The 20,580-nt window shown below is 47.5% G+C and overlaps 1 protein-coding gene across 1 annotated transcript in view; it reads left to right on the top strand.

Moving 5' to 3' along the window:
* The window catches only part of chd7 (chromodomain helicase DNA binding protein 7), a 64,952-nt gene that overhangs the window by 2,928 nt on the left and 41,444 nt on the right, over positions 1 to 20,580 (top strand). The window contains exons 2-4 of the mRNA XM_078287612.1: positions 13,999 to 15,642; positions 16,339 to 16,667; positions 18,441 to 18,496. Coding sequence (XP_078143738.1) covers positions 14,118 to 15,642; positions 16,339 to 16,667; positions 18,441 to 18,496 — 1,910 coding nt within the window. The 5' untranslated portion in view covers positions 13,999 to 14,117. The remainder of the gene's footprint in view (positions 1 to 13,998; positions 15,643 to 16,338; positions 16,668 to 18,440; positions 18,497 to 20,580) is intronic.

Genomic DNA, 20,580 nt, shown 5'->3' with positions numbered 1-20,580 from the left:
CTTTCATTTGGCCGTGCAGTTGCTTTCCAACATATTTATCACACTTTTTCCACCCCCGTTTTCTGTCCAAAGCCCACCATGCTGGTGATGTCACCAGCTGAGCCTCATTGACAGCCAGGGGAAACCTTGCATGCTCTATGGACACTGGATAGCTTTTCAAAAACACCACCGTACGCTGGTGGGTCACATGGCTACTTGTGGTGTGTTCCCATGTAATACACTTTAACAACTCACACACTATTTAAACAAATGGCACTTGATTGCAATTTTACAGAATGATGCATTTATATTTCCACGGTCATATCCATGCATGGCTTTTTCCCATCTTGAATGCCTCCTTTATCTTACCTGAATGCATCAAGACTGACCGACAATTATAACAACCAGAAAAGATTCAATTACACCATTGTATATTAGTTGGAATGCCCTTGTTTATGCAGTCAGTTTGGTATTTGGCTGCACGATAAACGAGGCACTGTTCGGGGCAGGTGTCCATCCATGTTTCATGTTTTGAATAAGCTCTTCCCTGGTATTTTGACCTATGAGTCATTACTTCAATGGGTTTTGGTTATCTGAGCACTTCACTGGGATACCAGCTTCTGCTGGACTTTTATACCAGCTGTGTGTGTGTGTTCCCAGGGGCTCAAAGTAGTTCAGAGCAAGGAGGCTAAGCTTTAAAAGTGGAGGAAAAAGGGGCAGATGAGGGGAGGACAAAGGCAAAACAGACGTGTGTGTGTGAGTGAAGACAGTGGTGCTCCTATTGGCTTGCAGTGAGCACTATGGCCTGTGCCGGACAACACAGATGTTATTGTGTCACTGCTGGTGAAAATCACCATTGTTAACATCTATCTCTCTCAGTCTGTCCCCTCTCATTTTATTCCCCTCCGTTGTCCCCTCCGTCTCTCGTTTACTTGTTTATCTTTTTGTAAATGTATAAATACTGTATATCGTGACTCTAGTTGTATGGTTTTAGAAAGTAAAGCTTGCTTTTGATAAGTAACTTGTCAGTTGCGCAGTTTTTATGGGCTAAATCACCATAAATCAGGTCTGCTCATGAGGTTTTGTGGCATTTTGAGTGTAACTCACCAGGCAATTTGAAGACTCGCTAGTTGAAAATCTGTTTGGAAATCTCTCTGCCTTTTTCCTTCTTTCTCTCGTGTTTTTCTTTTTCTCACACACTTTTCTGATTGGTTAGCCACCTTGACTTGTAGCTACAGTGTTAATCCTGTCTCATCCCCAGCCTCTGACCGTGACACACACACACACACACCATGCCTCTCCCTGTCACCCATAGCTGTAGGCCAGTTTGCAGCACATGGCTGCTCTAAATCCACGCTGTAAGTTAATAGAAATGATGGTGATTTATGAAAATGTTGATAAATAGCCTAGGTCTTTATCCCTTAATAAATGAAGGATTTATAGTTTTTCTACAGCCTGACATATTCAAAACAATTGAAAGTGTGCATTTTTATGACATTTATCTGAAATATGTCTTGGCTTGGAGTTCATTCAGTCTGTTTTGTAAGCAGTCTCAACATTTTAGTCCAAATCTTTTGAGTGACTGAAACTGCAAAGTGTGAGGTGCATTTCTGGGGAAAGTAGGCATTGTGGTTTGGGGGCGGGGGTTGGTGTTGTAGTTTCCTGCCGGTGTCCTAGGAAGAAAAGACAGGAGCGGATAGCAAGCTGTGAGCCTAGGAGGAACGACAAGGACGGGACGTTTTCATAACACCAGTGCAGAACTAAGAGACACGTAATGACTACACACTATCACTGTATCACAATATTGTCTACTACAATTACCAAACTACCAGAGACTGCTGTATATTCTATCAGAGAGAAGTTGTGCTGTTCAGAATCACTGCTCTATAGAGTAAGTTAATTTACACATAGGAAGACATCTTCCATTTAAACTGAGTGGGATTACCAGCCCATTTTCTGACTTCTTCTTTTGCAAGAGAGCTGTGATGTGCATTCTATTGTGCTGCCCTAATGTGTTTTTCATGTCAAACATTAAGCATTAGCACCTTCTCACATACGCAGATACAACTTGCTTGCTTGGAAAGATTGAAAGGTTTAAGAATTGTTAAAGACAGGTATATTCTGCTAAGACTGCAGAAGAGACTGTTATGCATTTCAAAAGTGTATTTTTTTTTTATTCCATACTTTGGTGCATGTAAACGCAGACCATATCAGATCACTTTAGCGTTCATGGACCGTGTGAAGATTAGGGTTAGACACCTCTGCATTGGCAAATACTGATATATTTGGATTGAAGGTGGCGATAGCTGATATTTTGTTGCAATAGTCTGTACCTTTTAGACCATTTCATGCCTTAAAATGACAAGTGTTCAGTGTTTGCCCCGGTATTTTATCCTTGTCAGGGTGGAAAAGCCTCTGAAACAGCATTTAGACCATCATTGGACACATCTGATATAAGTATAATAATGCAAACATATTCACTAGCTGTGGTCAGGGAGGAACCTCTGTGTCGGCGATGGACAACACCGATTGGCCGATATCCGACTTAAAGGCCAATATCGACCTGATATATCGCTCTTGGACAGTTTTGGTGTCGAATGCCCGGTGTTTGGTATCAGACCCAGAGCGCCGCTGTTGTGAGGGTGGCCATTTTGTCTTCCATCATCATGTGTCGTGGATCCTCCTCTGCTACTAGAGATGAGAAAGAAGGGTGGTGCTGTTGTTTGTCTCCATCTCTTTCATCTCTCCCCATCTATCGCTCCACCCACACCCACTCCTCTGCCCGTGCATGATCTCTCTTCTCCCTCCCTCCCTGTCTATCCTTCACTCTCACCTTTTCTCTCTCTCTCTCTCCCCCTCCCTCCCTCCCTTGCTTGCCCCCCTCTCTCTTTCCTCCCCTCCCCTCCTCTCGTTTCCAGCCAAAAGGTTAGCGGGGGTCTTTAGCACCGTGGTGACATTCAAAACCGAGTGTCATCACTGTCTCTCTCTCTCTCTCTCTCTCTCTCTCTCTCTCTCTCTCTCTCTCTCTCTCTCTCTCTCTCTCTCTCTCTCTCTCTCTCTCTCTCTCTCTCTCTCTCTCTCTCTCTCTCTCTCTCTCTCTCTCTCTCTCTCTCTCTCTCTCCATCCCCCCTCCTCCATCTCTCACCTGTCCCTCCCTCCACCTCCCCCCTCTCTCTCTCTCTCTCTCTGCCTTTGCCTCCCCCATCCCCCCATCCTCCTCCTGCAGCGAAGGCCTTCTGGATGAAGTGCTGTGCCTAGAAGAGAGGCTGGCGTTATTACAGCCTCTCAAGTGTTTGTGTGTGGGCTGTATGTGTTTTCTGTGTGTGTGTGAGAGAGAGATGGTGTGTCAAGTATGTCTCTGACCTGTGTGTGTCTGTGTGTGTGTGCGTATGTGTGTGTTAATCTATCCTTGACCTCTTTGGGTGTCGGTGTGTGTCATATCCTGTTTTTCCTCTTCATCCTCCAGCTCCGATAGACTGTCTAACCTTACGCAGTCTGCTCAGAAGGAACAAATAGGAGCAGCGCCAGAAAACCAAGCGCTCTCCGTTGGAAATATGTGGGAGTTGCGTGTCAAAAGCCCTCAGACTGCCGATGAATCCCATGCCCGAAAAGCGGTACTGGCACCGCAAAAACTCCCTTCCGCTCTCCAACGGAGACTGCGGTTTAATGGCACTGTTGTGGAGTCCATGTATCCTTCCCTCTCTCCTCATTTCTATCATCATTTCTCTCCTCCAGTGAGTCAGATGGCTGATGAAAGGTTAAGTGCTGCCGCTGCAAGTGGCATCAACATCCAGTTAGAAAGATGGAGACGGATACAAGGCCAGAGGGGGGTTGTGGGAGATGAGTAGAAAAGTAGTAGTGTTACCCACATAAGCGTAACTTAAGCCACAGAGGTAGAACAGTTCTTAATAAATGTATTTCACTAGACATACCCATGACATGTCCCTACCACTGCTCCTCTCAAAGATACACTGTCCCTTGCAGTGCACAGGTGTACATTATAGGGAGGTTTGTCGTTATTTATAGCGCTTACCCCAAAAGACCAGTTCTGGAACTGGTTTTGCATCCAGTTGCCACTACAAAGTATCGCTCAGCTGCAGCTACAGTTTCAAATAAGGCACCTTTATGATCCTGTGCACTGAAGGGGTTGCAGCACATTGACTGTGGAGTGGCATGCGCGTGTCCCCGGGGAGAGCTTTACCCCACGGCCTTATGGGAAGGCCTCGGGAAGCTAATTGGTTGTTAACAGGCAGGCAGGCGGGGCAGGGAGGGGAACCGGCCAATCTCTGGGGACGCTGTCCAAACCTATTTATCCCATTGGTCTAAGAGGGCTCGTCAATAGTGATTGATTAGGGAGCTGTGGGGGTAGCACACTAGAGAGCCTGGTTGTATACTCTGTGTGTGTGTGTCCGCTTCCCTATCCTTGCTTAAAGGGATAGTTCAGGCTTTTCAGAATCTTGCGTGATTTATCATGAAAACCATTTCTGTGAAAGATCATATCTTAATCCTGTTATAAAAGCAAGTAAACTAGCCTATGACACAGGAAAGTGCTGCGTGTGATCGCTGTTTTGTTTGCTTCTCAGAAACGTCTCCAGCGCTTCATTTACTTTCCCTGCAAGGGGCAATAAATATCTCACCAGCCAAACCACTGGTGCCTTTTGAATGGACTGAGTTGACACCCAGGTGGTGATAAATCCTGTAGTTTGTGAGAAGTCTACCCCTTTTGAAAGCGTGACTACCGTTGGCTTGTGACATTGTGGCTCCCCAGGTAGTGACTTGACTGGAGTTGAAGCTGGATCTAGAAGAAGTCAAGTCAGGCATATGCAGCAGTGTTGTTGGTGACCTCTAGACAAACCTTGCAACAGAGAGTTTAAGACCGTCAGTCTGGCAGATTCAAATCATTCCTGGGGGCAATTCACTTTCAATAGAGACTATTCACCTCGTAATGACAAAGCATTCTTTCTCTGAGTCTTTATGAGAACTGTGTTGTAGCAGAAAGTTTTTTTTTCTTCTTCTTAGAATGTGGAAGAAAATCCACATTGTGAATTGCCAGTGTATTGAGCCCAGGTCTGGTCCAAACCAAGCCAGCACCCTCTCCGTTTGACTTCTAACACAGGACAATATGGATTGACTTATCCAGTGTGCCAGAATAGTGTGTTTAATTATTGAAGAACTGCCTAAGAGTCTAACTGTCGACCTTTCAATCCATCATTTTGAATCTGAAAGGTGGCGTTTTTCAATCTATTTTAAAGGGATTTAATTCAGTGAGCGAGGCTTTTGCTTGTACAAGAAACATTGAAACGTTGTTCAGGAGATGCAAGCAATAGTCAATAGTGTAAACTAGACTTTTGCTAATTTCTGCTTTTCCAGGCCTGTTGATCTAGATAAGGCCTGTCCAGGCCAGCAAAACAAGCCTACCCTCTCTCTCTCTCTTTCTCTCTGCACTGCTTCCCTTTCTTTTCCACTCATCCTCCTCCTTCCCTTTCCCCCTCTGTCCCTCAATGTCATGACCACGTGCACAACTGCACCTCTCATCTTTGACGCACGTGCACAGACACACACACACACACATACACACGCAGTGGCAAGTTATTTCCAAAAGGACTAGACCGGGTCAGTGTCCGGCGACTCTAACAGGTTCCTGAGCTCTGTGAGCGGGACACGCACACTCTCTCTCTCTCTCATACTCGACACACAGTCTAACTGACACACACACACACACACACTCTTGTAGCAGGTTCCTTGGCTAGCCTGTGGCCTATTTCTCTGTCTCTCGGCCTCTGTGTCCTCTGGGTTCAGACTGAGAGCTGGCCAGTGGTTTTTCCTACCACATGGTAAAGGCAGGGAACAGATTGGATAAACACAGCCCCTTCCTGCTGACCCCCCCCCCCCCCACACACACACACACTCTGTCCATTAACGGAGCAGCCGTGCGTAAAATAACCAGATTTTCTCTAGCTTCACTGCTTCTCTCTCTCTCGCTCTCTCCCCCTCTTTTTTTTTCTCTCCCCCCCTCCTTTCTCTCTTCCTTCCTTCCGGGCCTCAAATCCCAGCCCCAAACACACCGCCCTGCATCCCTTCACTTGTGCGTAATTACACACACACACACACACACACACGCAGCTAGCCAGCTCCGGCGTGGTGTCCTCCATTTGGGAACAAAGGTATAAATTATAGTGGCTTTAGATCCTGGCGGTAATGGAAGGTGTGTGTTTGTGTGTAAGCCAGAGGAAGAGGGAGATCAGTCACTTCTAAAGGTGTTCTAGCCTGCGCTCTCTAGTTGGGTTAGTTGCCTACAAATGTCACTAAGTTTTCTCTCTCTGTGGTTGCGTCTTTCTCTTTCACTTCAGTTTGTCTCTCTCTGTTTCTGTCTGTGTGTCTCTCAGAGGAAACAGGGTGGTGTTGACATGGCAGTGATTTCCTGTAGTAAAGCCCGGAGGCTACAGACGAGCTGCCAAAGCCGTTTGACGGCTGACTCGCACTGAAGCACTGTTGGCTAGTCGGGGCGCTCCCTTCGCCCTCAGACACACGCCGCTCAGACTCAGCTCGGGGATAGGTAGCCGGGTTTCCATTCAGGTGTTACGATGCCAATTATGAGAAAGGCAGAACGGAAACAGCAGGTTGCCTTGATATCACAGAAAAGTTTAGTTGTTCCCTCAGGGGAGAAAAGTTTTTTTCTTGATTATGAAGTTATGTGATAGTGATGCAAACACTCATGTAGAAGGCTCCACATTGGTTGTATGTCTGTAAGTTGGTACATTTAGAATATTGCCATGTGCATTTGTTTGTTTTGAGATTTGGACATCATGAAATATGGCCAACATTTGCAGACACCAAAGAACAATAACAACTAGTCCAATACTGCTTAATTCTGATGGAAACGCACCTCATTTACATTAAATTTTTTGCAGTGTTTACAAAAGTGATTACAGTTTGCTTCACATTTGGTTGGAATCATCAGTCGGCCTATATATTGCCTTCAACAGAGATACATGTACATACAAGTAGGCTATATTTTTGGCCAGTTTTTATATATTTTGAAACATTTCTCTCAACTTTGAAATGTATTTTTCTGTTTAAATAAGAAGATAGTTGTTCCCGTTCAGTTTTCTGTGTTGAACGAAGGCACATTTCTAACACGCTGCAGCCACTTTCTGTGTAACCTTGCCGCATGCCACAGCAGCCATTCATTTGAAGTAGCTTGGCAGTGATATTATGTGGTTTCGGTTTAGCTAAATGGACGGCCTTGATAATTACAGCTCGACAGAGCAGCGCAGCCGGTATGTATTTTAGCCTCTTGTCAGTTCATCTATCAAGTAGGCCAACTCTTTGTGTTCCACCTATTGAACGATGACTTGTGGTTACAGGTGAGGTGGTAGTTGCGTAGCTGTCATTTACGACGTTAATCTCAGAGGCTTATGTGCCGGCTCCAATGATCCCAGCAATGAAAATAAAACGACTAAACAATGGCCTTTTCATATTCCCATCCGCATGTTTAATTTGCTCTATAAAAGTGCCGGCCACTCCAAGGTCAAAGTCCCGATACAGTATCTCAAGCTTTGTTTTTGGGACATGCTTTTGCTCGGGGCAAAAGAAAAGGCCGTTCCCCTCCGGTCCTGAAAGCGTCCCGAACAACACTTCTTGGCGTCCCCCATGCATTTGTCTTACTGTCCTGTAAGACACTGTGATGTGTCGATTAAAGAAATGAGATTCTAGGCTAAAATGCGATGGAAATACATTTGTCGAATAGCCAAAATAATATCGTAGGCTCTGAAAACGGACACAGACTGATGCAGATCCGCATGGTCTTTTGGCTGGAGATGTGTTTTGAAGCCACTTGAGAGAAAAAGCAGTTTTCAGTAGTCTCTGTTTGTGTCTCTGGCTAGTTCACTGTGTTAGTAAAGGGCCACTAGATAGGAGCTGGAAGGCCTGCTGCGCTCATGACGACAACACACACACACACAGACAGCCTGGTATTGTTGCCTACGGTGGGAGTTAAGGAGGCGGTCTCCTTGATATCGATGGTGTGCTGTGGTGTTCAGACGTGTATGTGTGTGTGTGCCTCGTCTACTCCGGCTCCCTTACCCTTTCCTTGACTCCGCACCACGTGTGTGTGTGTGTTGCGGCAGGGGGAGGAGTGGTGGGCTAAATGCCTCATCCTTTGATGAGATTTGGCGTCTAAAGCGGCACACTGACCGTTCACCTAATTCCCTCTGCCGTGACAGCTGGGCCTTGACGCCAAACTGTGTGTGTGCGTGTGTGTGCGTACTCCATGTGAGAAAGAAGAGAGATCGAGCTCAGACTGAATGGGGAGAGGAAGCTGCGGGGAGGAGGAGAGTTGTAGAAATAAAGGTGAAGAGAGCAGAGACCTCGTCTTTACTGACTGTCGTGCTGAATGAGCTTTCGCCCAGGAACAGGGGGATGAAGAGAGGATAAATAGACGAGAGGAAGGAGGAGATGAAAGGGAAAGAAAGCGAGTGAAGAGGGGGACGGCGGTGGAGGGACAGACAGACGAGTGTTATCTAGTGGGAGGCCGAACTTCTAAAGGCCAGACTGAAATGAGGAGGCTGAGCGGAGGAAAGGAAGGATTTCTTCTCTTCCTGCTCTTAACCGGAGCTGTGATCTGATGAAAGCCCCGAGGCAGTCGTGCACGCACACACACACTCAAACACACCCGCACGTGCTCATACAGCTACATTTATTTTGTATTGTCGAATTCAGGGTCTAATTTAGTGCGTGCGTCTGAGAGAGTGAGACAGGAAGTCAGTCGCCTTCGTAGTAGCTCGCTGCGAAGGATGTGAAATTACACCCAATTACTCTCATCTGCCACACACACACACACACACATGCTCACACGGAAACACCCCCCCTTCTCTTTTTTTTTTCTCCCTCCCATCACGTGTTCTCCCTGTGTTGGCACCAACCTGTAGTGATTTAGCAGAGCTGCAGGGGAAGCGATGTGACTCAACACACTGTTTCCCAGCTGCTACTTACACTACTGAGATCTAGTAGCCGCAAGTTCCCCAACAGCAAACTATATCAGCGCAGAATAAGAGGGTGTCTTCATGATGGTCTTGTGAGAGATTTCAGACCAATACGGGGATTTTGAAGGCCGATAACAGTATTTTTTAGATTGAAGCTGCCAGTAGCTGATATTTGTGCCCGTATTCAGTACCTCAAATTTTGCCCATTTTCATGCCAAAATATTCCAAAAAATTCCAAGTGTTCACCGTTGACTCAAGAATTGTATTCTTGTCAGGGTGGAAAAGCCTCTGAAACTGCGGTTAGATCAAAAAAACTCTCCACTGACGCAAAAGATTATGCTAATTAAAATCATTGTCCATATTGATGCATACTTGTGTGGATTCTGTTTCAGATCGGTTTTAACTACAAAGTTTCACATTAGATTCAATTCAGGTTAAGGTCTTCCCATAGACGACCCATGTAGTATTGATAAATTTTGCAGTAAATATGTAGTCATTAAACTGCATCATATCAGTGGTGGGTGACACTGACTGACCGATACCTGCTTTTTAATAAAAAACAATATTGTACCCGTATATAATCAAAATGATATGTTGGCCTGCTAACCCTAGTATAAACTTTTGGAAATGATCATTTTTTATCGGCCTACCGTTTTGGTAATATGGTTTTTGATGAACAGTCGTGCCAATAAAGTCACTGAATTGAATTGATTTCTGTCAAAGCTGAAAACAAGTCCCAAGTTCTGTACAGTCTTATGGTCATACAGGTCCTACAGTCTGCATTGTAATGATGTATCAAACTAATTAATAATCAGTTTATTAGATAATGATCAGTTCAGTAGTGATCAGTTTATTTGAATGTGATCTCTAGTTGATCAGCAGCCTTCATTTCTTCTATGGAGAACACAGTGACATTAGGCTACTTGGCTTGCTAGTTAACGTTGGCAACTGAACCATTAGCAAACATAGCTTATAGCATATTTCATACATGCACAGAAGCACTGCTTACACAACAAGGTGCTTTATTATAAAATACCAGAGTATGTGTTCATAGGATTTAGCTATACATTTCAGTTTATCACTGTATGTAGCGATGAAGAAAGTTCTCCTGTCGTGTGAAGAGGACTGAATGAAGTTGAATGTTCACAATAATACAACATTTACCTCCTTTTGTTAATTATGTTACTGCTGAATGACGCACAGACATGATTTGATTCCATCATACCATGATTAAGCTTGATAGCCACAGGTATAGATGAGTAATGTGTCTGACCCCAACTTGTCTGAATTTTCCTCTTGATGATCATGGCGTGGTAAAAATTTGAACAGCATCCGTCCCTGTCTTTCTGTTGGCTGCTTGTTTTTGGTGTTGCAGGCCGTGGAGGAAGAGGCTTGTTAAGTGTTATTTACACAACAAGGCTGGATGCTAACGTCAGGCTTTGTGGAGGTCAAGGCTCCTAGCAGGAGGCCCATTCTATGGCAATGGCCTGAAGTGAAGGCTGCTTTACATGAAGGCCTGATCGTGTGTCATGCTAATGTTGATTAGGGTGGCTGACTATTGACTGAATCGGAATTCCTTATTGACACCTGGAAACTAGACATTGAATAATTGGTTATAGCTTCGTTGTACATTTATATAATGATGTAAAAAATGTCATAACAGCTTAGAAGTGTTTTTATTCAGCCTACCTTACACTGACTGCTAATCTACTACTTTACAGTGGATGGCGACGTACTGGAAAGGATATGTGAGTAGATTTGGCTGGAGAAACGTTTGGTTTCTCTGATATGCTTTACCACTAACAAGGTTAAAGACTCAGCCTTCAAATTAATTCACAAATGCTACCCTGCCAAACAGTTTCTCGGTAGATTAAAGAATATTGATTTGAGTTGCTCCTTTTGTAGTCTTTCCACAGAAGACATTTCATTTGTTTTGGTATTTTGATTATACTTACAGATCCTGGAAACAAATTGTATACCCTTATACACTCTGGTTTCTTTATTGCTTTACGGCACAAAGGAAGGTTTCTTTACGGCACAAGACAGGAAGAGGGGAAAATGGAACTAAAGCTTTCAGAGTTTCTGGCAGTGGCAGAGAGAGTGAATGGCCAATTGAAAAATCACTCACAATATGTTTATCCCCTTCAGCAAAGACAGACAAAACATCCTCTTTGTGACAGGAAGCAACAGGGTTTATAGGAGATGTGGTCTGAATTTTGAGAACCACTAGCAACAACAAAACCACCGACGTGAGACACAGACTACCAGTCGTCGCCACCATGGTCTCATTTGTTTACAGTAATTATACCAAGGTATCACAATTAATTTGTTATACTGATGTTGATGATACATGTAATAAAGGACCAATGGATGGGGGGGATAGGACGGAGTGAGGGGGAGGGGAACTCTGTAGCAGTGGAAGTTGGCTTGTGTGTTTTGGCAATGCATAGAAGCAACAAGCAAACCTCCCCCGCCTCCTCCCTGTCTCACTCTGTAATATGGCCTACACACACTCATTCATGCATGCTGAGATCCACCTACCTTCCTTCTCTCTCTCTCTCTCACTCACACACAAACACACACACTAAGTGGTGTGTTTTCATTAGTGTGCTTGCCGTAGGCAGAGCACACTCTTACTATCTTGCATACTTATTATTCTTTTTATTCTTATTCTTCTTATGGACAAAAGTTTAGGATGCATCTCCTCCTACAGTTTTTACAGTACATAGACATATTAGACATCAAAATGTGCGGCTCATTGAGGAATCGTGTGCTATTACTTTTCTAAGAGATCCATCATAAGCTCTTTGAGATATGAATGATTAAATGGCATTTTTAGACGCAATACACACCCATTGTAAAAGGATGAGAACCTGAGAACCGTGTGGACTCAATCACAGGATCACAGAGCCATAAATTTAAGTTTGGTTTTGTCCTTGTTTCTCCGCGGAGATCGGGAGCCTCCCACCCAGTAGCTGAAGCTAAGGTAGAATCAGATCAGTATGGATGTATTTGGACTTTTATTCTGTATATTAAAAGTCTAGTGCAGAGTTTTTAATGGCTGGCTTGATGCATTTGGGACAGAGGGACCGCGCTGCGGAGATCGAGAGGTATGTCTGGTTTCTCCTACACAGTAGCTGAAGCTAACTGAAGCTAAGGTACACACACAGAGTATCGTGGTTTCTGCGCGTCGGCCGACGCTTAACAGAGCTTCTCACGAGCTCAGTTTTTAAGCTAGAGCGGAGCTTTTTTTATTAGCGGAAACTAGACATCCAGACGAATACGTAGGTACCAGCCATGTTATGTAACATAGCTCCTAAGTCGGCGAAGTTTTTGACAAAGGTAAATGGGCATGACTATTTTCAAACGGGTCCCTTGACCTCTCACATCAAGATATCTGAATGGCTCATTAGAACCGCAAGAGTCTTAGCTTTACAGCCATATCTGACATATGTCAGCTACATAGGGTATATGAGCTCCAGGGTACTAAAGACACAGTGTTCTGCATGCAGTGAAAAGATGTTATTCTCGCCTTTTTTTCTTTCCCTATTTCTGCACACTGTGGTACCTAAACAGTCATGGAATTGTAGAAATTGGGTATGGCTGCAAAGCTGAGACTCTTGTGAATCCAAAGAGCCCAATTGCATTCATGTGTGATTAAATATGGCCTCATAGTAACCATTTCAATGTGATGACAGCATTTTTTAAAACTTGACCTTACTGTATAAAATGACATGAAATTAAATGGTCGAGCTCATTCATGTCAGTGCTTCGACACAGCCAGCAGATGGCAACAGAGACCATGAGTTCCCCACATCGGCTTTCTGTCAGCCTCGGCACCGTCTTTGTGATGCGTTTAGGATCCTTGGAAAGCTGGGAATCTGTAGTTTCGTTCGATACCAAACATGTTGCTGTGCAGTGATGAGAAAAGTTTCCCACTGCCTTTGAACGCAACTGGTTCTGTTTACTGAGTCTAGTCTGTCAAAATGCTAACAATTGCAATGCTGCACCGCTTAGCAAAGCTAGTGAACGCCAAGTCTAAGGGCAGGGGCATTGCAAGAGCGGCAAGCACACTTAAATTTTCTTTAGAAAATTTAGCCTTTTCTAGTTGGGCATCCAATCCCTCGACGTTCATTATCTCTCTCACCTCCATAAGTCCTTAGCTTTTCTGATTTTACACACACACACACACACACACACTAGACCTGCATGTTAACAATGAATTTGGCTCGCACTATGCATACATGTTTATTTTCCTTTTACACCCAGCAAGACGCAGACACACACACACACACACACACACACACACACACACACACACACACACACACACACACACACACAGAGGCTGGTGTGGTAGCAGGTGGCTGACTCTTGTCTTCACACATCTGCCAGGACTTGACTGGCTGGTTGACTGACTTGTCTATCTGACTAACCGGTTGACTAACCTACTGCTTGGTTGACCGACTGGCTGCTTAGCTAGCTAGCTGGCTGACTGGTTGGTTGACTGGTTGGCTGGCTGACTGACTGTCTGTGGTTTGCTGAATAGCTCTCCGGCTTGTTGGCTGGCTGATTGGCTGGCTGGCTGGCTGGTTGGCAGCTGCTGCTGTTCAAACAGAGTTGCATCTGCTGGGTCCTTTGTTCTAACACACACACACACACACACACACATACACACACACACACACACACTCAATGACTCTGAGTGTGTGTTGGAAAAGAAAGAAGTTCTTTTGTTTGGTAGTAAAATGGAAACAGAGGTGGGGGAGGGGAGGGTTTGGGGGAGTGCTAATGTGTATGGTGACTGTGTGTGTGTGGAGGGGTTTTGAGTGTGTGTGTGTGTGTGGTGTTTCTGGGGTGGTTTACAACTGATTTACTTGCTAAACATGCACCACTGCTCAGCAACTCTTACCCTGGGGGGGAGGGGTTTTGGTGGTGGAATTGCCAACACTAATACTGTGGTTTCTCTTTTTTTTTCTCCCCTCTCTCTATTCTGTCCTTCATCCTCTTCCCCTACCCTTGTCTGTCTCTCTAGGAGCCTTAAGGAGGACCATGGAGTAGCAGGCTTCAGATTAGCAGCTAAAAGTTAGCTCCTCACCGCACAACACACCTCTCTCCATCCAATCCCTGCATCCGTGGGCCCCCCACCCAGCCATGGCGGACCCAGGGATGTTGAGTTTGTTTGGGGACGATGCAGGGCTGTTCTCAGACGGTTTAGATGGTTTAGGAGACTGTTTTCCTCAGCAGCCTGCCCCAGGCCAGCCCAACCCTCTAGCCCAGCAGACCAATCCCTCTCTGGGCCATGAGCACCAGGGGGCTGGGGGTTATCACCAGGGGATGCTCCACAGCACCGGACCCGGCCCGGGGCAGCCTAAACTGGGGCAGCTCTATGACCACGGTCCCTACACGGGCTACGATCAAGCTGGGGCCCCTGGGGGACGAATGATGGCCCAAAATGGCCCTAGCCAGGGGCCGCCGAACGTCAACGCGGCCATGAACGGCATGGCCGCCCGCTACCACAACAACCCCGCTAACCCTGCCAACCCTCACCATGGTTACCCGGGTGATGCTGGTGGAGGAGGGGGCGGGGGTGGAGTTTGGGGCCAGCAGCAACAGCAGCAGCAGCAGCAGCAGAGCCGAACGGCCTATCAGCAGCCTCCGACGCAGCCAGGGGGTGCGCCCAACCAGATGGGAGCCTATCAGATGTCTCGGGGCGACTACGGCGGGATGCAAGGCCAACCCGCTCCCAACGCAGCTCGCATGAACCAACACTACCCTCCGCAGAGCATGGCGCCCCCTCCTGCTCAGGACCCAGCTCACTACCTGGGACATGTTGGGATGGGGGGGGCCCAGATGAGACACCCCCAGCCCCAGCCCCAGCCACAACCCCAGGGCTACCCCAACATGGGCCACACACCCCGATACCCACACTCCCCCTCCCGGCAGCCTCCGCACCCCCACCAGCACCATCAGGGCATGGCTGGTTTCGGTGGTGGCCAGTACCCCGGCTATCAGGCCCAGTATGGAGCCATGGGTCAGGGGATGGGACCCGGGATGGGCCAGGGCGCTAATGCTAATGTCAGTGCTAACACCAGCCAGGCCATGGGACCAGGGCAGCTGGGCCAGAGGTATACCCAGGGATCAGGCCCTGCAGCTGGGCCACAGGGGCAGCGATACCCCCCTGGACCAACACACCAACCCCAACCCCATCAGCCCCATTCTGCCCAGATGCAGCAGCAGCAGGCGGGGCAGCAGGGCCAGCCTATGCACCCCCAAAACCACCCCCAGCACCCCCAGAACCTGCCCCAGCCCCAAAACCAACCCCAGCCTCACCTTGCCCCCCCAGCTCAGGGATCCTACCCCTCCCCCTCCTCCATGTCCCCCATGCGGGGTTTGGGCACACCGACCCCCCCTCCCCAGCAGGGCCGACCCCCTAGCGCAGGGCTAGCCGGTCCCCCAGAGGTTTCGGGGTACACAGCCCTACAGTCTCCACCCAACCCCATGGCCCTCCCACAGAGAACCCCCCAAACCCCTCTGTCTACCGCCCACCCCCAGCCGCACCCTCAACACCAGCACCCCCACAACATTCCCCCCAGCGCAGGGCAGATGTATCCAGGCATGGGGCCGCAGCGTGGGCCTCAAATCGGCCCAAACCGGCCCCAGCACCAGCCACAGCAAGGTAAGCACATACAGGCCAGTAGTTGCCTTCCCATGTTACATGTTGCTTTGACATTTCCGGGCATTTAATATTCCTCCTTGTGTCCCCAACTGACTTAATTTGAATACTTTCCTTTAATTTGGAAGGATGGGAAATGGCCATGAGATTCAGTAAACCTTAAAGACTGTCACTGGCTGCTATATGTGCCACAATTTATTTCATGCAGGTGTGTCCTAGATGGGAGCAGAATATAGGCCAGAGTAAATGACTCAATTAGCCCTACACAGAAAGCCTAGTGTTTTATGATGAGTATGACAAGAAGCATAACTATTTGATACTTTACAGTAAATTTCAAAAACCTCTCCGGCCACGTTGACCCTGGATCATTCTGCTAATGTAAATTTTCATTCTTAATCTCCCGTATGAGCTGACTGCACTGGGCTCATTCTGTTTCCGTTGGAATGTATCCAACATGGACTGGAACTATGTATGATGCGAACCACTATATTGGCCAGCATTTACACTCTGTCTGTAGACACTTGGCTGAAAGTTTCAATTTACTTGAAGATGCTAAGTGTCAGAGTTTCTCTTTTATTTATATATTGCTGTGGAATTAGTTTGGTGACACATTTCAATGCTTGGCACCATTTGGCTGTTACCATCATGCACCTAGTGAGTGATGATTCTGTTGTCCTCTCCTTGTTTCCTGCTCCTCAGGGCCTCACGAAGCCCCAGTCAGCCAGGGGGGGGACCAGCGTCTGCTCCAGGCCCAGCAGCAAGCCTCTCGAGGCGGGCAGCCACTGCAGCCCGCTCCCCTGGGCTTCCAGGGCGCGCCGGTTGGTCAGCACGGAGCCCCGCCCCCGAACCAGGGCTTAGCGCCACCCGCCCAGGGCACCCAGACGCAGCACACACACCTGCCCCCCCACCCCCACCACCTGCAGAGCACACCCCCTCCCCCCAACCAGGCCTCCCACCCATGGGCGCCACCCGCCTCCCACCCCCTCTCCTCGCCCCCTCTCACCCCGCAGAAAGTGCCTCACATACAGGTGAGTCTTCGACAAACAAACGCTTTGATGTGGTAGCGGCTCTGTGTGTGTGTGTGTGAGAGAGAGAGAGAGAGAGAGAGGGAGAGAGAGAGAGAGGGCATGTGTGTTTGTTTTCATGTGTGGGTGTATTCTGTGTGGATGTTTATTTTTCATGTGGGTGGGGGAATGTGTGTGTTTGCAATTGTAGGGAAGTGTGTGCGAGTGCATAATTGTGTGTGTGTGCATGACATTTGAGAACACAGCGGTGCATCGGGTACTGGTTCAGTGGGGGTTGGGGTGTGTGTTCATATTGGTGTGTGTTTTGCCTTTTGTGTCTGCTGCTGGTGGCCTTATGTGTGTACATGTGTGAGGTTTTGTGGTTGTGTTTCCGTGTGTGTGTGTGGGAAATGGATTTTTACAGCTGTTTGTTTCCTGTGAGCTGCATATCCTGAGAGACACACACACACACACAGGCGCCACCAGCATAATCTCTCCTCCCTCCCTCTCTCTCTCTCCCTCACCTCCCCCTTAGTAGAGGAAACCTCCCTTCCTGTCTCTCCCTCCTCCCCGTCTCCTCTCCTTCCGCTCTCTCTCTCTCTCTCTCTCCCCATATCTCTCTCTTTCTCTCTGTCTCTTACTGTTTGCCTTGTCCGTTTCAGAGGTGTCATGCGTTAGTTAATGGTGTGTAGCCGGATGTGCAGGGTAGAGGGAGACAGCGGGAAAGAGAGTGAGACAGCGAGAGAGGGAGACAGTGAGGAAGACAGAGGGAGGGGTGGCGATGAAGTGATAAGGGGGGGGTGGAAAACAACCAAAGATCTCGAGAGAGGGAGTCCAGGATCTCTAGCAAAAGAGGGGGAGGGCTGGTGGGAAGAGGAGGTTGGCAGTTCTCAATGGCATGCTGTGTGTGTGTGTGTGTGTGTGTGTGTGTGCGCTGCTGCTTGCGTCACGTGCCCCCAGCTTCCATTAGCTTGTTTTGTTGCTCAAAGCCCCCTTTCTCCACTGACCCATTCACACACAATAGCAGCCCTGTGGCCACACACACCACACACACACACAGATCTAGTCCTCTCTCTCTCTTTCGTTCACACCACTCCCCTCTCCTCTCGTCGGCTACCCCCCCACACACACACACACACCCCGCCCCCGTCCCTGCGTTGAGGCGTTTTGTGGTTGACATTTCAGCCGTCACAGTTAATTTATCCAGCGCTCCTGACCTAGATGCCAGGTTGACTGGTGAGCCCTGCTCCTCGCCTGGGTGCGCTCCATGCGCTGTCCTGGCTCTAGCCGCGGGCCCGGGAGCCCCCCGTCAACGCGCACACACACACAACAAAGACACAGATCCAGACACACACACCAACAGTGTTGCTTGGGCTAGTGTGGTCTGGAATGGGATGGCAAATGCGCCTAGGGAAATGGGATAGCCTGGCTGGAGGAGTGCTCAGAGTGGTGTGTGTGTGGCGGGGGGAGGGAGGACTTTCTGTGCCTCATGATGCACTTGTTAGAAAGAGACACACACACACACACCAAGCCGGTCAGTCAGTCATGATGACTGTATGTCTGGTACTCTAAGCTCCATCTGTTCACTAAGCATGGTTATTACACACACACACACACACACGCACACGTGCATGCCTTCGTCAGCAGCTCAAGGTCACAGCTCTGATAGAGCGCTGCTCTGCGACCTTTATTCTACATTGCACACACACGCACACTGACTGAGTGTGTTGCGTGCAGCACTCTAGTTGACATATAACATGCCTGTCTCACCCCTCCCCCACTCATACACCCTGTCAGCGAGCTGCCATACCGTCCAGCTCGTTGTGGCTCTGCAGCTTTGAGGAAACACTCCCGTAATGTTTAATAGCCTCTCCCATGTTTGTGGGATTTCACCAATTAACAAATCCCGTTCATTGGCTGACATCGAATGTTTCACCAGAAATGCATGCAAGTTGTGTGCAGAACCAGTTTCACCAGAACGTCCTAAACTTTTGCTCTAGGTTTAAGGGTTTCTGCTTCATTGTCCATTGTCCATGTTGTTTTAAGTCTATGGACCAGTGAAAATAACCAAAATATGCCCAGGGACCTTCTCTGGATAAGTTCCTCCATTCCTGTGTGCATTCAGCAACAGTGGTCTTGAGAAACGACATAGTCTTACTCTCTAAGAATTCCTGTGCTTACCATCCTTCGAGGATGGATAAGACACGCATCGGTATTGCCAAGCCAGGCTTTAGTAAACTGATCCATCTTTGTTGTGGTGGTCCAGCAGATAGGAGGTTGAGTGATTTCACTGGAAATCCCACCTTACCGCTCTGAAAAGCTGAGCCACGCTTGTGTTGCTGCGTTGTGGTGCCTCCTTCTGCAGGTGCCTTCCTCTGAAACATTATAATTGAGCTTTAAGACTGTTTACACTTGGCTTTGCTCTAGCCATAGAAAGGCCAAGAGCTGTCAAGTGACTGCTGTTTTGAATTTTAGAATTGCGATATCTCAGCTTTCAAGATTTCCATCAGCTTTCTGTGCACCTGTATTCTGATTTTCAAAATTCTGCAAGAAAATAGTATTTAGAGTTATATTTACCCGCCCATTAGATGACACAAATGTAAAGCGGAACAGAAAAAAGAATAAAACTATTTACCAATATGGTGAATGTTGTGTGTGTGTGGTAGGGCTACAGACGTCAGTTAGGGAAAAGATTATTTGACCGAGCCAATATACCAGCGTTCTAACAAAAACCAATATACATGCATATTTGGGAGTGGAGGGAAAGGATGAAAAGAAGCGTGGATGGATGGATAGAGGGAGGAGAGGGTGAACGATGAGAACGGGATCTCCTTCCCCTCTCCCCCCTTCTCTCTCTCTCCTCGGGGAGTGTTAAGTGTTCCTGCCTGGTACATTAACCCTTCGTCTCTCTCTTCCTCTTCCTCCAGCTGTGTGTGTGTCTCTCTCTCCATCTCTCCCTGAGCTTCCTCGTCCCTCTACTCTCTCCTCCAACCTCCCTCCACCTCCATCCTCTGAGAGATGCAACTTGACACCATTCAGCTCCTCTCAGCCCGTCATATTAACCATGCAGCCGTGTGTGTGTGCGTGTGTGTGAGAGAATGACTGACTATGGGTCTTTTATTCAATTCATTGACTCACCTAACAGTTTATATATTCAAACCATATATTACTTGCTTTGACCACTATCTATAATGACATAGAATACCTCCAAAATTGAATATTTATTTATTAATTATGCGACCTGTGGCTGCACAATGTCCACAAAATCACTTCCAAGGCCAAAAACTGTCAGATTCAAAGATATTGAGTATCGGCTATCAGCAGTTTCAATTCAAACACATTGGTGTCGGCCCATTTTATAGTACTGGAAATGAACCAGTGCAACCCAACACACCAGCGAGCTAGATTACCCTGCAGAGCACCAAACCTGACGCAGGACTCAAGGGGGTGTGATTGTTTGTGCATACACTCTCTGTGTGTGTGTGTGTGTGTGCGTGCGTGTGTGTGTGTCTCCATTGTCATTCCCGTGATTGATTATCTGGGGAAGCTTGGCAGGAGGACAGATTTATCTCTTGGCATTGCATCTCTGTCTCTCTCTCACGCTCACACACACACATTCTGTCTCTCTCTCCTGGCTGTCTAACTTGTGTGTCTAAATGGCTCAGTTTACGTGTGTCAGCAGGTGTTTGTGTGTGTGCGTGCGTGCGGGTGTGCGTACACGTGTGCGTTAGGTTTGACCTTGCAGGAGTTTGGTGCAAAACGCATGTGTGTGTATGTGTGTACACGCTACATTAGCATTCTCCTGATGCAGGTGGACTTTCCGGTGATAACGCACCAACTCTCTCTCTCTCTCTCTCTCTCTCTCTCTCTCTCTCTCTCTCTCTCTCTCTCTCTCTCTCTCTCTCTCTCTCTCTCTCTCTCTCTCTCTCTCTCTCTC

Source organism: Centroberyx gerrardi, chromosome 13 (genome assembly GCF_048128805.1).
Source record: "Centroberyx gerrardi isolate f3 chromosome 13, fCenGer3.hap1.cur.20231027, whole genome shotgun sequence".
In the NCBI taxonomy this organism is placed as follows: domain Eukaryota; kingdom Metazoa; phylum Chordata; class Actinopteri; order Beryciformes; family Berycidae; genus Centroberyx; species Centroberyx gerrardi.
Note: the sequence above shows the minus strand (reverse complement) of the source record. Positions and strands in the feature narration are given on the sequence as shown.